Here is a 17,992-nt window from a genome sequence, read left to right on the forward strand (position 1 = left end):
ATACAGCCCAGTTACTGATCTATATATGTGGAGCTGTGATGATACAGCTCAGTTACTGATCTTTATATGTGGAGCTGTGGTGATACAGCCCAGTTACTGATCTATATATGTGGAGTTGTGGTGATACAGTCCAGTTACTGATCTATATATGTGGAGCTGTGATGATACAGCTCAGTTACTGATCTATATATGTGGAGAGTGGTGATTCAGCCCAGTTACTGATCTATATATGTGGAGTTGTGGTGATACAGCCCAGTTACTGATCTATATATGTGGAGCTGTGGTGATACAGTCCAGTTACTGATCTATATATGTGGAGTTGTGGTGATACAGCCCAGTTACTGATCTATATATGTGGAGCTGTGGTGATACAGCTCAGTTACTTATCTATATATGTGGAGTTGTGATGATACAGCCCAGTTACTGATCTATATATGTGGAGAGTGGTGATACAGCCCAGTTACTGATCTATATGTGGAGTTGTGGTGATACGGCCCAGTTACTGATCTATATATGTGGAGAGTGGTGATACAGCCCAGTTACTGATCTATATATGTGGAGCTGTGATGATACAGCCCAGTTACTGATCTATATATGTGGAGAGTGGTGATACAGTCCAGTTACTGATCTATATATGTGGAGTTGTGATGATACAGCCCAGTTACTGATCTATATATGTGGAGCTGTGATGATACAGCTCAGTTACTGATCTTTACATGTGGAGCTGTGGTGATACAGCCCAGTTACTGATCTATATATGTGGAGTTGTGGTGATACAGCCCAGTTACTGATCTATATATGTGGAGCTGTGATGATACAGCTCAGTTACTGATCTTTATATGTGGAGCTGTGGTGATACAGCCCAGTTACTGATCTATATATGTGGAGTTGTGGTGATACAGTCCAGTTACTGATCTATATATGTGGAGCTGTGATGATACAGCTCAGTTACTGATCTATATATGTGGAGAGTGGTGATTCAGCCCAGTTACTGATCTATATATGTGGAGTTGTGGTGATACAGCCCAGTTACTGATCTATATATGTGGAGCTGTGGTGATACAGTCCAGTTACTGATCTATATATGTGGAGTTGTGGTGATACAGCCCAGTTACTGATCTATATATGTGGAGCTGTGGTGATACAGCTCAGTTACTTATCTATATATGTGGAGTTGTGATGATACAGCCCAGTTACTGATCTATATATGTGGAGAGTGGTGATACAGCCCAGTTACTGATCTATATGTGGAGTTGTGGTGATACGGCCCAGTTACTGATCTATATATGTGGAGAGTGGTGATACAGCCCAGTTACTGATCTATATGTGGAGTTGTGGTGATACAGTCCAGTTACTGATCTATATATGAGGAGAGTGGTGATATAGCCCAGTTACTGATCTATATATGTGGAGAGTGGTGATACAGCCCAGTTACTGATCTATATATGTGGAGCTGTGGTGATACAGCCCAGTTACTGATCTATATGTGGAGTTGTGGTGATACAGTCCAGTTACTGATCTATATATGTGGAGTTGTGGTGATACAGCCCAGTTACTGATCTATATATGTGGAGTTGTGGTGGTACAGCCCAGTTACTGATCTATATATGTGGAGTTGTGGTGATACAGCCCAGTTACTGATCTATATATGTGGAGTTGTGGTGATACAGTCCAGTTACTGATCTATATATGTGGAGTTGTGGTGGTACAGCCCAGTTACTGATCTATATATGTGGAGTTGTGGTGATACAGCCCAGTTACTGATCTATATATGTGGAGTTGTGGTGATACAGCCCAGTTACTGATCTATATATGTGGAGTTGTGGTGATACAGTCCAGTTACTGATCTATATATGTGGAGTTGTGGTGATACAGCCCAGTTACTGATCTATATATGTGGAGCTGTGGTGATACAGCCCAGTTACTGATCTATATGTGGAGTTGTGGTGATACAGTCCAGTTACTGATCTATATATGTGGAGTTGTGGTGATACAGCCCAGTTACTGATCTATATATGTGGAGTTGTGGTGGTACAGCCCAGTTACTGATCTATATATGTGGAGTTGTGGTGATACAGTCCAGTTACTGATCTATATATGTGGAGTTGTGGTGATACAGCCCAGTTACTGATCTATATATGTGGAGTTGTGGTGATACAGTCCAGTTACTGATCTATATATGTGGAGTTGTGGTGATACAGCCCAGTTACTGATCTATATATGTGGAGTTGTGGTGATACAGCCCAGTTACTGATCTATATATGTGGAGTTGTGGTGATACAGCCCAGTTACTGATCTATATATGTGGAGAGTGGTGATTCAGCCCAGTTACTGATCTATATATGTGGAGCTGTGGTGATACAGCCCAGTTACTGATCTATATATGTGGAGCTGTGAGGATACAGCCCAGGTACTGATCTATATATGTGGAGTTGTGGTGATACAGCCCAGTTACTGATCTTTACATGTAGGGTAACATAAAAACTGGCAGATATGTAGTCAATGTGATGCTTGTTTTTTAAAATGAAAAAAAGTACTTTCTAAATTAAACAATCATTTGTCAGTTCATTAAATAATGATATAATTCTGTCCTCCACATTTTGTTGTATCATTGTAATGTTTCCTTTAGTGTATCTTTTTTTAAATTATGAGATTGAATACTGTATGCAACATATATGTATTGTGCCAAACTGAATTAAGTTTATTAGTGTGGCCCTCTAAAACTGTTCCAGTTTCTCATATCGCACCTTGGGAAAATTAATTGCCCATCCTGCTCAAGAGGAACTGACTCAGAGTGTGTGTGTGTGTGTGTGTGTGTGTGTGTGTGTGTGTGTGTGTGTGTGTGTGTGTGTGTGCGTGCGTGTGTGTGTGTGCACACACACACACGCACGCACACACACACACACACACACACACACCACACACACACACACACACACACACACACACACACACACACACACGCGCACACGCGCACACGCACACACACACAGACACACACATGTGTGTGTCTGTGTGTGTGTGCGTGTGCGCGTGTGCGCGTGTGTGTGTGTGTGTGTGTGTGTGTGTGTGTGTGTCTGTCTGATCCTATAGGACAAGTCTATAGGACAGAAAATGGTTTTCACATATTTAAAAAGAAATACTGTGGCAGCAAGAACATACTTACTTGTAAACATAGATGCACCCTGTATACATTACATGAGCGTACCCAGTTAAAAACCTCCACAAACCTCATGTATCCAGGTACATGTCGTCCCACACGCACTGTACAAGTGTGTATGAGTCTGCCTCTCCTAAATGAATTATGTCGCTAGCCTCGCGAGAATGTCAACCTGCAGTAGCCCGTGTCAGTTCTCGCGAGATTAGCGCTGACAGCGGGAACAACAAACCCGAAAAACAAATCAGAGATGGATGAATGTAACGAGAGAGAAGGCGCTCCTATCAAAAACGTGAAGACGTCGTGTAAAATATAAGGGGTCCTGGACCTTGGTTGGACTGCTGGGAATGCTCGCAACAACCATTTTCCCTTATTTTTAAATCAAAACCTTGACAGGTATGCCTACAGGTTACTTTTGCTGTTGTCTGTCCTGCAGGGACCAATAAGGGACCATTCCTTACAATGGTCATAAGTCCATTGGCCACTAGAGGGCAGAAACACTCTCCAGTCCAGTCGGGTCCTGAGCCAGAACCGGCAGCAAATCAAACGGTGTGTATATTAAAACACCTTTCATCCGTTTGTTCTAGTGACTTACAGTTCCAAGTCTACTTTATTGGTTTTTGTGCGAATGTTTATGCAAACACCCAAAGTTTTTGTGTGCTGAGTCCAAGAAAAAATATATCATCTTCATGTTATGTCATATTTCATATCAGATGATCAGCGCCTCGCGGCCCCACCGCCTCTGTCTCCGGGACTCCTCCAGCCCGGGAGCTCCGCCCACCTCTTCCTCCTCCTCCTCCTCCCCCTCCCCGTCGCACTGTGCGCCCCGCCCCTCGGGGCCTGCGAGGAGAACGAGCCTGAGGCTGCCCCCTGCTGGCCAGCCGCCTCACCGACGCAGACACAGCTGGCAGCCTGACGCTGCGCTGACCAAGGGCCCACAGTATGAACAGCGCAGGTAGGGGGCGCCACTACTTGACTTTTCTATTAATATTAGTGAATTTTTTATGGAAGCAGTCTCCAGAACTCACTCTGTGCCACTCACACCCTGTGTTAGCACCTTTAATCCACCCTGAGGACTGAGATGGGATAGCGGTTAGTGGTTAGTGTCTGGATTACGCACGTTTACATGCTTCCAGCAGGAGGGTGGGGGTGTTTCTTCCATCTTTGTGCTGAAGTAACGCCAGAGACATGGTGACTGGCCTCCGTGTCCTCCGCACTATTGTTCTGCTGCACACTGGACCCCATTGTCTGAGGAAACAGAGACGACGGCGAACAGAACCAACACTGTGTGGTCCTCACGTGGCCCGGCCGCGATCAGCAGAACGCCAAGCCCAGCGGAGCACCACCTCCGGCCCGGCGCTGGGGGTCACGTCAGCGGTGTCATCTGGGCCGATGGCTTTGTCCAGGGCACTGGGGCAGCTTCAAATCTCCTTCAGTAACTGGAGTAGGAGACGTCCACCTGACAGACGAGAGATGTTAGCGTAGGGAGAGTGGTCATGTGATTAGGGTGCGTTTGCATCATGGCTTGACTTTAGGAGACTCGTAGGGAGCTGAGAACTTCATAACTTTCATAACTTCTTTTTGACTTCTTTGTGCTGTTTGAAAACATTAACGGACCTTCACATGGTAGGCACACCATGATCCACACAAAAATGATCCACAATTACTCGATTAAAATCTCGCTGGTCTACCGGTTCTGTTTGTTCTGTTTCCTGTAAAGTTCCTTCTTCAAATAAATAAGATTTCTTTGTAACAGCAGCAAAATGCAAAATCAATGCCTTGCTAATGTCTTCCTTCAAGCGTAAATAATGGTCAGTTAAAACTTAAAAGAAGAACTCATTTCTCTCTCTCTCTCTCTCTCTCTCTCTCTCTCTCTCCCTCTCTCCTGGCAGTGTTAGTCTTGAGACTCTGGACCCCCACGAGATGGAGAAAGTTCAGCGCGGAGGCCTTAGGGACCCCCGGCGAGCCCCCATAACCAACTACACTGAGAATTTGGAGTCCCTGCTGTCACTCACTGAGGAGGACATGAGCTCTAACCAATCAGTCTTTTCTTCTGTGGAGGTAAAATACAGTCTGTGGTTGTGATTGGGTAAAGCTCCTGTCCCTCACATTACATCACAACTATTGGCACTTGACATTGTGACTTCCATCACTAACAGTTTGTTAAGGGTGTGTATATATGTATATGTACGTGCTTTTGTTGTGTGTGTGTGTGTGTGTGTGTGTGTGTGTGTGTGTGTGTGATCATGTCCGTATGTTTTCTCTATGCAGGGCTCTAGTGTATCAGTGCCGTCACTTTGTGTCACACCAGGCAAATGCCAAGCACCAGTTGCCAAACAGCACCCGCTCTCCCACACCCAAGGTAAACCAGCCGTGCTGTGAAAGTCAACAGGGCCGGCCCGAAGAGCTGCACGGTTCTGTCACTCCGACACAGAGTGAGGCCTGTGAAATAAAGGCCCAGGGGCTCCACCTGCGGATCAGTACCGCTGACCCACTGAAGTCAGCAGGGCGGTGTGGGGGAAGGGTGATCACACAGGTCCTGGATCAGTTCAGAAGTATAAATTATAAAGATAATCCCCAACATTTCAAAGTGACATGACTTGAAAGTAGATGAAGGAACTTTATGAGCATGAAAAGATTTTGATAAGGAATCGACATGGCAGAGTAGCTGTGTCACACTAAGCCAGCTGGTGCTGCTCAAATGCTTTATTTTTGCAGTATTTGGACAGGATATGAGGCAACTTCCTGTTCCTTGTGGGTAACGATTTAACCTCTGTCCAGCTAATAATTTTAGACTTGGAATTTCTTAATTACCATGACATTAGGGCTAAATATCACAGAAATATTGGATTATTTATTAACTGCACTTACTCGGCATATTGTGTTTTAGTATATTTCTCTTGATGAGCAGGGATGTGTAATCAGACAGGCTGCTACTGAATCAGACTGGGTCTCACCAGTGTCTGATGTGAGCCTGGCCCGGTCCAAAAGTGAAGTGTCTACCCTGAGGAAATGTCCGTTCTGTGTGTGTGTCATGCTGTAAACTCACACAACGACTCCGCTCCAAGTATCTTGATCTCTTCATGTGGGTGGGTGCTTGCATTGCATGTGTGTATGTGTGTGTGTGTTTCATGATGTGTGTGTGTGTGTGTGCAGTTATGCGGAAGCGGTCTTCCTGTGTTTGTTCTGCTGGGTCTGTCATGAGCGCCCTACAGCTCCTGTGGTCATTTCTCACACCCCGTTCTTCTCGTTCTTCTCCAGTGGAGCTCCAGATGAACGAAGCCCCAGATGCCTCCTGTCTCTTACCTCCTGTTATGCTTTTATACCCATATAAAAGTAGCAGCTTTCTTTGTGGAACAGTTTGGACCTGGGTTTCTTTAAGCTTCATTGACTTAAAGATCAATTTCAAACAGTTCAGTTGGTGGACAGAAGTTCACCGCGCTGTGAAGGACCCAGAGACGAGACTAAATTGAGACTTTGTGCTTTTTTTTTAGCCAAGTCTTCCGTTCGCTTCCTGCTTGGAGGATCCACACAGAGGTAAGACACTGACCCACGGTCCAACTCAGAGATGATGAAACTCACAGTCCGGCGAGACACCCCTCTTTAACAATGTGGCTGTGTGTGTGTATGTGTGTCTTTGTCTGTGTCTCTTTGTGTGTGTGTGTGTGTGTGTGTGTGTGTGTGTGTGTGTGTGTGCGTGCGTCTTCGCCTCAGTGTGGATGCGGAGCTGGGCGGTGAGCTGTGGGGGTGCGAGGAGACGACGGAGGTCCGGGGGCTTCGGGGGGAGGAGAACAGGGAGAAGCCAGGAGGAGGGTTACGTTCTCTGGTTCGCTCCATCAGCTTCCTGGGCAAGATGGCCAAGAACTGCAAGGTAAGAGGAAGCAAGCGAAAGTGTGTGTGTGTTTGTGTGTGTGTGTGTGTGTGTGTGTGTGTGTGTGTGTGTGTGTGTGTGGGTGTGTGTGTGTGTGTGTGTGTGTGTGTGTGTGTGTGGGTGTGTGTGTGTGTGTGTGTGTGTGTGTGTGTGTGTGTGTGTGTGTATTGTTCTGCTCTAATTAAGTACCACATGCCTAATTATAGCATAATAATCCAATGATTTAAGTGGCTTGGTCCTGTGTGTGGGAGACTCATCTCATGATATCTTGACTGGCTGTTTAATAGACAGATGTATGATATTATCTGGTTTAAATGTTTCTGCTATGCTGTAACTTAATATGGTCAAATTTTGAATTGAAATTAATTTAGAGAGAGAGAGAGAGAGAAACTTCCCTTTCTTACACAGCAGAGGAAGCTGCCTGCTTTCTTTTTTACTGTATGATAATCTTCTGTGTGATAATAAGTCAACTCATAATGTTACTCTCAGCACTACTTATGCCTTCATGTCAAGATCGAAGCTTTCTGTCTCTACACACAAAAACTGACCGGACACGTTAGTTCTAGATTTACCTCAGGTGCAGCTGTAAATGAACTGGAGGGTGTTGAAGGGGCTCAGTGCTGCGAAGCAAACCTACATTCACACGGCTGCAGTTTTGTGTGTCACCTGTCATGTCAGTCCAGGCTAAGGTTCATGTCATGACTCAGTTTGGTCAGTAGGGGGCAGCCATGTCTCTGTTGTTGTTAGTGCTGTGCATGAAGAACATTATCCACACCAGTCCTATGCAAAACTTCTCTTGGTCTCTTTTGCATTGTCTTATACAAACCCACCTCGCTGTGGATCGCATGTTCTGGTCTTTGTGACTGTTCATCTCTGAGATATTTTACACAGTGATTTTACAAAACCCATTTTACACAGTGATTTCTCCTCTTTATCATGTGTGATCATTTGCACAAGCCATCTACCAAGCAGATGGTGCTGGAGACCGTTATCCGTGTAATTACATTAATATGGATAACGACACTAATGCAGTTAGATACTTATGAATGTTCGTGTCAACATCCGTGGGCATGACGCTGGCTGGGAGTTGCTACACTACCTACAGGGCATTCAAAAAAACTTTATCTGTCACTTATTAACAAGTTATGATGGCTATAAATGTTTAATGAAGTGTTGCTCTATAGCGGGACGTTCCTCCAAACTGTTGTGAACTCTTGCCAAGCAGACTGACCTGGGTGATTTTGTTTTTCTCTTGAGCAATGGTTGCCAGGCAGTGTAGACGTAGCAACAGGCAGGGGAGGCAAACTGTTTGAAGTAGAGCACTGACATCATCAGGACACGGACGCACTAGTGAGATTACTCTGGCCCGGGTCTATTTCTAGAGGCTTGCAGCATTCATTCTGCGTGCGTGTGTGTGTGTGTGTGTGTGTGTGTGTGTGTGTGTGTGTGTGTGTGTGTGTGTGTGTGTGTGTGTGTGCGTGCGTGCGTGCGTGCGTGCGTGGGCCTGATAGCAGTGCATATAGCCCCTCCTACCAGCAGGAAACGAGAACGTGGCATCTGCACACAGCACCAGTCTTCTGTGAATGTGCGTGTGTGTTTGTGTGGGTGTGTGTGTGTGTGTGTGTGTGTGTGTGTGTGTGTGTGTGTGTGTGTGTGTGTGTGTGTTTGCACATCTGCTAGGAGCATTTGTGTGTTTGTTGCTTTTTGAGTTTGAAGTGTTCCACTGGAGGGATGCTTCTTCATCCCGTACGTTTTTATATCTTCAAAAGTGTAATGTTACTCAGGTCCACAACAAGAGACACATGTAAAGGAAGGAGAGAGCCCATTACTATTATGTGAGTCACACATCAGTCAGTGCATTTTAGTCATGTGGTGATCTGAGAAGGAGAACTAGCTGTTGAGAGACCTGTAGTCTTGAACAAACGGACTGGATCTTACTCAGGTACACAGGTATACAGGAGGGGTTATGCCACCTGCAGTAGCGTGAACTCTCTGCTAGTGAGCGTGGATGGATTAATCCCGTAGTGTGCGTGATTTGTGTCTCCCATTAGTAACGCATGACTGCGGCAAAGCAAAAGAGTTTTCACAGCCAGCACACACACATCTGGGGCGCATGTGTCTGGGAGAGAGATTTTACGTGTGTGGGGGGTGGGGTGTGTGGGGGGTTCTGTGTGCGGCTGCTTTCGTAAACAGCTCAGTTAGCGATGAGATGCACGGCCGTGGCCGTCGTGCCATGTGAGGACCGTCTGATCCTGCCCCTGTCTTGTGTGAGCTGCTGTGAGTTTGTGAGTTTAAACGCTCCCAGTTGGAGAGTGGTGAGAATTGGCTGACTCTCCCCTACTCCCCGCCCACTGTCCTCCTGGCCACACCCACCACCCCTCCCTCTGCCCTGCCCCTCCCCCTTCCCCCACTCTCCTTCTCTTTCCCAGCTGGCCAATTTCTTCCCCGGGTGGCAGGATTGCATCAGCAGGGCGCACAAACCTCCCCTCCCCCTTCTTCCAACTCCCTCCCTCGCTCTCTCTCTCTCTCTCTCCTGCTCCGTATCTGCCTTTCTTTCTCACTTCCCCTCTCTCCCTCCCTCCCTCGCTCCATCTCCGCCTCCCTCGCTCTCTCTCTCTCTCTTTCTCTCTCTCCCTCCCTCTCTCTCTCTCTCTCTCTCTCTCTCTCTCTCTCTCCCTCCCTCTCTCTCTCTCTTCACCCGTGCTTTGAATCCTCTACCCTGGACTTATCAGGATGTGTCCTGGATCACCACACAAACAACGGTTCTGAGCACCGGATATTAAACATCGTCACGGCTACCGCGGGATGTGTACAGACACCACGTACAATATCATCTGAGCAAACGTACTGAACACTACCGGGGAACCGGGGTTCATTTTCCACTGTACAGTAATAAATCACAGCAACTATATTGGCTGCTGTATACGTGTTCTTACGCAGAAGTGGCCATATTGGTTTAGGCACTGGGGTGATTATAATGGGTAGTCGACCTTCTGTCCATACATTTCACACGTGTGTGTGTGTGTGTGTGTGTGTGTGTGTGTGTGTGTGTGTGTGTGTGTGTGTGTGTGTGTGTGTGTGTGTGTGTGTGTGTGTGTGTGCTAGCCAGAGAGTAGAGTAGGATGCTAACGTTCCAGTTGGAATACGTGCAGAACACCTGCAAGACAACATCTCTCTCTTTCTCCTTTCTTCTGAATATCTCCCTCTCTCTCTCTCTCTTTTGAAATGTGGATTCTGAATCTCTCTCCCATGTGATCTATCCCCTCTTACTACAGGGTGTGACATAATAATGACTCAACAATGAGCACTACCCCCTCTCAGAGGTGTGTAAGCACTCAGGGACTGAACCCAGTGATACCTGCATACCGTCTCATGACTAATTCAGTACTCCTCCTGTATTGCATTACTTAGGGAAGTTTTACATCGACACAACAAGCATTTGTCTCACATTCTGATTCTGTTCATTATCGTTGTTCATTATTATTTTTGGCATATTTCTGGAAAAGACAATTCTCAGTGTCTCAGTTACAAGTATTTGAGTGTAATCACCCTAAAGTAACTGTAGAGTCCCCAGAGCTCTATGTGTTGGTAATGATTATTGACAGTAGATGCTGATTTGACCACGACTCTAACCAGTCACCACAAGAATAGGCAAAGCTTTAAAGAGACACTGAACAGAAAAGCTGTAGAGATACACACACCCTTCCTGTCTTTGTCTATGTCACTCTCTCTCTCTCAAACACACACACACACACCTAACACCCATCTCATCTTACCCTCAGTGGTGTATACCTTTCTCTCCTTCTCTCTTACACACACACACACACACACACACACATACACACACAACAAACACCTGTCTCATTTTACTTTCTCTGCTTCATGTCTCACATTCTATCTCCCTCTCTCTTCCACACACACACAAACACACACACACAAACACCTGATCTCTACTGATGAGTTGAGCATGTGTGAGACAGATGACACAAAAGAAGGTGATAAATGGAAATAAATTACTCATAAGAGAAGGGGAGACAGAGACAAGGGGGTAGAAATGGAGAGAGTGGGAGAGAGCGAGAGAGAGAATGAGAGAGAGTGAGAGAGAGAGAGAGAGAGAGAGAGAGAGAGAAAGAGTTTCCTGTAGACAGACAGAATTGGTACAGCAAAGGTTTAAGTGGGTTGTGAGAAAAGCAACTTATAATTAGCCAGCAAAATTCCGCCCAAAGAGTTGGTCTTCATCTATACTGCGCTGACATCACCCAAAACACATGGCAACCCTAGAACAGCCTCATTATCTCCTCAAACACAACAAATTAATCGTTTTATGACCCCTCCATGTCTTCATCACTTCAGAGCCCCATTACACAGCACTGATGGTCTGTATCAGAGAGATGGAGGATCATAAACTGTGAGAGAGACATGCAGGTGTTGAGTGAGAGAGAGAGCAGGTTTTAAAATGCATAATTGAAAGCTTACAGGCTCTGTAACATGAGACGCAAACTGTTTGCAAACACACAATGGACGGGTCACCTGGGCTCTCTGCAGATGAACGCTGCACGCTTGGTTGACATATTCACGCTGAGCACGTTCACAGCTAGGAGGCTCCTGGCCAAGGCCCTGGATCTGAACCGCAAGGCGTTCCCTCTCCAGCTCTCTAAATGTGGTTGGGGTTGTATGGAGTGTTTGCTACCAAGCACACATCTAAATCGGTCTTCATCTTCAAATCTCCACTCGCTGTGCAACAGTCCAGGGCTTCATGTATCGTGGCCCATTGTGTTTTGATACTTGCACAGTCTGATCATTTGGAAATCTGATGTCAGTAAAAACTGCAACAGTAAATTCCTGTTTTTTTTTTTTTACATCTAGTATTACATCGTTGGAATGTTGTCTGAAATAGCTTACTGAATGCAATACATGCAATGTTGGGGTTTAAGCTGTGAAAAGTATTTTTTTGTGTGTGTAGCACTAGTTAATTTGTGGGTTTTAAACGACGGTTGCTGTACGACAGCTGCACGACAGTTTTACCTGCTCACTATAGAAGCATCCTTTACTTCCACATCATCAGCAACGCTTTTTGCCCAGGCTCCATCTAACGATGCGAAACAACCGGCTACACTGTAACTGGCCAAAGGTTCGTTCGTGGGCTGGCACGAATACGAAATACGACGCCCTGATTGGCCGAAAGTAGGAATAGGGGTTTGTGACGAAATAATGGAGGCGTGGCTTAACGCGCAGCTCGAGCCGCTCGCTAGAGAGTAACAGACCGGTTTCCTGTGAGAGAAGAGCTCGAGCCGTTTGGTCTGTGGATACACAAAAACCAAAAGTTGATGGAGACTTTTATACGCGTCCGTGTGTAAACTCGTCTGATTTTCGGATACTCCTCTTTCGGATTCTACTCACATACAGTCGTTTCACTATTCATTCAGTCGGTCCTGTTTGGGGGGGGAAATTAGGATCAAATTTGGTCCCAGTACTCGGTATGTCCCGTGTTACGGACCCGTTACCGAAAACGCATCACGAGAGAATGAAAGAAATAAATTTACGGGTGAGTGACGTTTCCTCGTCGGTTAACCTGCGTGTGTATGTCGGTATGTAAAGATAGGCTGCAATAGGGCTCCTGCGGTGAAGAAACAACGGAAACGTGCGTGTATGTCGGCAGGACGAACTAATTCAGTGTTTAATATGAATTCATATGAAGAAATGTCTATTTAAATCCCATTTTTGTTCACTAAGCTTGGCTAAAGTTTCGGGGAATACCCTTGCACGTTACAGCACCTTAAAAAATAGTGGTTCTTAATTCTTGTTATTTATTTTTTCACAAAGTGGTTTTTTTTCAAACTATACGTTTTCTTCTCAGATTTTCCTTCACTTTGTTTGAGTTTACTTCTCTTAGGTGAGGTATTCGGTCCTCAGCCCACTCGTCCATGGCCACAGCGGCGTGGCGAGGGGCCGACGGCTCCTCCATTGTGTGGAGCTGCACTTCGCTTCACTGTCCAGGACGTTGGGGAGGAAAACGTGTGCGACAAAAACACACAAAAAAGAAGACACGAACACGTTTGTTTTTTTACTTAGACAAATTTATTCGTATTCTGAAGAGAAACCTCCTACTTTACTATAAGAAAACCCGTATTTTTTTGTCATTGGGTAGCACAATTAGGCAATAGGGGTCAGCCATTAGCTCTGTAGGTATATCTCGATATATCTTTATATGTATCTGATATTTGATTGCGAATATCCTGACTCTGTATTTTGTACACACGGAAATCTATTTAATAGTTAATAATCTGGAAACACAGTTAGGGTAGTATCTGTCGTTTCAGTTGTGCAAGCGCTGTATTTGAGAAATACAGTCATTTCAATGACACCCAATGACAATAGCAGTTTGCCAGGTGCCGAGAGTGTGTGCATGTGTGTGGGATGTGTTTAAAGGAACAGGGAAAGCTCGTTAACCGAACCACAGTGATTATACTGGACCTCCAGAACTCAGTTATGTACCCGAGTGAACTTACGAGTCGCAACGTTTCACACACTCGCAAAAAACGTGCACGCGCAAAAAATACGTGCGCGCAAAAATGTGAAGTGAATATGAAAATGTAAATATGAAGGCTTGAATCCGCTCTCTCTCCTACTCCGAGTACTCTACATTAGCTTGGGGATACGAACACTTACACTGTAGACATAAATAGTAATAATATTTTTGAAACATCGTTGGAGGAAGTATTGCCTTGTTTAACTGCATCTCCAAACATAGTAGTTGTCAAAACAAACATCCTCTGGTTGTCATGCTGAAGTGCTCTTTTAGTACGCTGTACTACCCCTCCCCCAGACAACAAATACAGCCTCTGGTCACACACTTTATGCATATGATGAATCATTTTTTAACCTTTTTGCTGAGGGCAAAATAAAAAAAAAGAATGCAGCCAGTCCTCAATGCAGACGCAGCAGACGAGAGGGAATTGTGCCCTGGGGCTTTGACACAGGACAGTAGAAACAAACACACTCACATAGCTGTGTTAATAAGCCTTTTATTATTACTGGAGAGCTCTGTGTTGACTTGGCGTCTGTGCTATGTCCAGCCCTCTGTTTTAGCATCGTCTGCTAGGCACCTCCGGGAACAGTCCTTTATTTCACTGTGTGCTACACTGAGACGCACCAGCCCGTACAGTCACGCAGTACATATAGGACATGCCCTCATCACTGGAGTGTGAGGAGTGTCTACTGGAGTGTGAGGAGTGTCTACTGAAGTGTGAGGAGTGTACTGAAGAGTGAGGAGTGTAGGAGTGTGAGTAGTGTCTACTGGAGTGTGAGGAGAGTCTACCGGAGTGTGTGGAGTGTCTACCGGAGTGTGAGGAGTGTCTACTGGAGTGTGAGGAGTGTCTACTGGAGTCTGGGCCTCAGGGTGTGGTCTGAATCAACAGCAGAAGTGTGAGGAGTGTGGTCTGAAGCTACAAGATTAGTGTGAGGAGTGTGTGTAGGAGTGTGTTGGAATGTGTGCTGGAGTGTGTATTGGAGCCTGGGCCTCAGGGTGTGAAATTACAATAGCAGCCCTGACTAGCTTGATCCAAACCTTTAGTCTGAATTTTTTTTATTATATATTCAGTACCTTTAACCAACAATATGCAAATTTATTAAAATGACAGAGGATTAGATTAAAACAGATATACTGTTAGCATTGTGTAGGTAACAGTGGGGGGTCAGTGATTCTAATGCAGATCTATGACTAGAGTGTGTGTTATTTCCTCATATGCACCACTGCTTAGTGGTTTGTTTGTTCTTAGTCCTTCAGATTAGCCAAACATAGAATGTCATCAGTAGGAGACCACAAAATATGACACGGTGATGGGGTTTGAGGGAATGGGTGTGATGTATTCTGAAAGTCCCAGATCAGCACATAGACCTGCTCTTTAACCCACTTCACCCGAGATGAGCACACAGACCTGCTCTTTAACTCACTTCACCCGAGATCGGCCCATAGACCTGCTCTTTAACCCACTTTACCCCAGATCAGCACATAGACCTGCTCTTTAACCCACTTCACCCCAGATCAGCACATCGACCTGCTCTTTAACCCACTTCACCCCAGATCAGCACATCGACCTGCTCTTTAACCCACTTCACCCGAGATGAGCAGACAGACCTGCTCTTTAACTCACTTCACCCGAGATCGGCCCATAGACCTGCTCTTTAACCCACTTTACCCCAGATCAGCACTAGGGCTGTCGCGGTGAAAGAATTTCCCCTGCGGTTATTTATGGTGGCTCAACACCGCGATATGCGGTATGACGCGATATGCGTCATTTGTCGTCTAAAATCTTAATTTTAGAGCTATATAATTGTTTTATTGTTTTTATTGTAAAGGGGTTCTTATTGTTTTTAAAGAAGAAGACACAGTTTTAAGAGCAGTTAAATATGTGTTTATTGTCAAATAGAGAACACAGAAGTCAAATGAGATGCAGTAAGAACCCATGCTCTTTCGCTTTCTTAAAAGTGTAGGGTAAATATTTTAAACGAGATTTTAAACACAAAAAGAGATTTTAATAAATAAATCAATAAAACGAAATCTTTCCTTAACCAGAAGAATAACGTCTCAGCTTAAACCTGAGTTGTCACGTCCCTGTTGCGCGCTAAGAAAACCAACATATTCACCTTATGTGGTTTCAGTGAGGAGCGGAAAGGGCTAACAATATTCCCGGCAGTACTAAAAACTCGCTCTGATGGTGTGCTTGTTGCACAAATGCACATGTACTTGCGGGCAAGTTTGCAGAGCAGAGGAAATCTAGCCTCATTGACGCGCCACCAGGCGAGTGGATCTGCGTGGATTTGACTTGAACCCGAAATGCTCTCAAACCGGCGAAGTCGCGTTTTGTTTTTTGACCAGAGCATCTGCCGTAGTTTCCATCTTTGAAAAAAGGAGACGGATTGTTGATCAGCCGCACCGGATGATAACAGGGGGTTGATGGGAAAATGACTTTAACTCTTGCACAGGCACTTTCCCCTCGCATGGGAAAAAACACAAATATTGCGGTTGTTGCGGTTAATTCCCGTACGTTGCGATTTTCTTGTCAATAGCGCGGTATTGCTATACTGCGGTTATCGCGACAGCCCTAATCAGCACATAGACCTGCTCTTTAACCCACTTCACCCCAGATCAGCACATCGACCTGCTCTTTAACCCACTTCACCCCAGATCAGCACATCGACCTGCTCTTTAACCCACTTCACCCGAGATGAGCACACAGACCTGCTCTTTAACTCACTTCACCCGAGATCGGCCCATAGACCTGCTCTTTAACCCACTTTACCCCAAGTCAACCCATAGACCTGCTCTTTAACCCACTTCACCCCAGATCGGCACACAGACCTGCTCTTTAACCCACTTCACCCCAGATTGCCCCATAGACCTGCTCTTTAACCCATTTCACCCCAGGTTGCCCCATAGACCTGCTCTTTAACCCACTTCACCCCAGATCGCCACATAGACCTGCTCTTTAACCCACTTCATCCCAAGTCAACCCATAGACCTTCTCTTTAACCCACTTCACCCCAGATCAGCACATAGACCTGCTCTTTAACCCACTTTACCCCAAGTCAACCCATAGACCTGCTCTTTAACCCACTTCACCCCAGATCGGCTCATAGACCTGCTCTTTAACTCACTTCACCCCAGATCGGCCCATAGACCTGCTCTTCAACCCACTTCACCCCAAGTCAACCCATAGACCTGCTCTTTAACCTCTTGTGTGCCAGTGAGTGACGGCATTGGGGACTTTGTTTGGGGGTGTACGTTACTGCTTTCATGTGGAAGGAAGCGTCTGTCTGTGACTCAGATATAATCAGTGTTGCAGTAGATTTGCCATCTGATGCTTTGTGGAAATTCAGACGTGTCTCATCGCATGCCTATAAAGGAATGAATGGATACATGATAATGGCTGTAGCTGTTTGCTCTGTGTGTGTAATCAGTTTTGTTTCTCTGTTGTATATCTGAATGACTGGAAACCTGAGCACCATCAGTCTCACAGCTGCTTGGTTGTGTTGTGTGTGCTTAGACGCCTATTCTACTGACACTGACACAGAGCATCACTCACTCACCCCCCAAATGGGCCTGAGGGTGGAGAGACTGTAGTAACGATACTGTAGTAACGATACTGTTCTCACTTCCCTCACATGCCTTGGGAATTCAGTGCAGGGTTGTATCAAACTCAGAGGAGGACACACTCAGATGAATACACATTCAGAGTACACACTCAGATGAATACACACTCAGAGTACACTTAGAGGAGGACACACTCCTAAGAGGACACACTTAGAAGAGGACACACTCAGAAGAGGACACACTCAGCAGTTCACGCTCCTGTTGTCTTTCAAGTCTCTTTCCATTACTGGGACGCAGCTGACCATTTGACCTCTGACCAGACAGCCCATGTGGTGTGACATAAGGGTTTCAGTAATGGTTGAGACCATTGGTTCGTGGTTGAACATTTCTAATGCAAAAAAGATTTTTCATCACTAATTTTCATCTCAAACGTTTGCGAAACAAGCAGCGTGGTAATGTGGTGTAAACAGCAACCAGATGAAATCTGAGATAGAATCTAATCGGCTTAGTAAGCATTCTTAGTGAAGACATACTAAAAGCGTCCTGCAGGGTTGACTTGAGGTCTTTGTTCTTAGTAGTTTACCTGAATCAACTTTGAAAACAAAAGGTATTCATGCTAGAACAATTTATAACTTGATTATAATTAAAGTTATAATTCAATTATATATCATTTACAGTTAATGTATTTGTTGACTTCATTATAATAGTTGATTACTTTGTGGTAATGTTCTTTCCCTTTGGGAGTGGGCTTGATGCAGAATACGTCTGAACCCAAAGCCATTGTAGTCAAAGCATCATTTGCTTTGCCGCTTGTGACTGGCTGTTTTGTAAATGTGCAGTTTGTACCTGTTTTAATCATTTTTCACCTCTG

General features: G+C 45.2%; 1 protein-coding gene across 1 annotated transcript in view; it reads left to right on the forward strand.

Moving 5' to 3' along the window:
- Positions 1 to 17,992, forward strand: part of arhgef2b (rho/rac guanine nucleotide exchange factor (GEF) 2b) — a 46,250-nt gene that overhangs the window by 6,461 nt on the left and 21,797 nt on the right. The window contains 6 exon segments of the mRNA XM_076981218.1: positions 3,594 to 3,706; positions 3,871 to 4,112; positions 5,050 to 5,218; positions 5,429 to 5,519; positions 6,652 to 6,694; positions 6,872 to 7,028. Coding sequence (XP_076837333.1) covers positions 3,620 to 3,706; positions 3,871 to 4,112; positions 5,050 to 5,218; positions 5,429 to 5,519; positions 6,652 to 6,694; positions 6,872 to 7,028 — 789 coding nt within the window. The 5' untranslated portion in view covers positions 3,594 to 3,619.

This window comes from Brachyhypopomus gauderio, chromosome 19, assembly GCF_052324685.1.
Source record: "Brachyhypopomus gauderio isolate BG-103 chromosome 19, BGAUD_0.2, whole genome shotgun sequence".
Classification (NCBI taxonomy): Eukaryota; Metazoa; Chordata; class Actinopteri; order Gymnotiformes; family Hypopomidae; genus Brachyhypopomus; species Brachyhypopomus gauderio.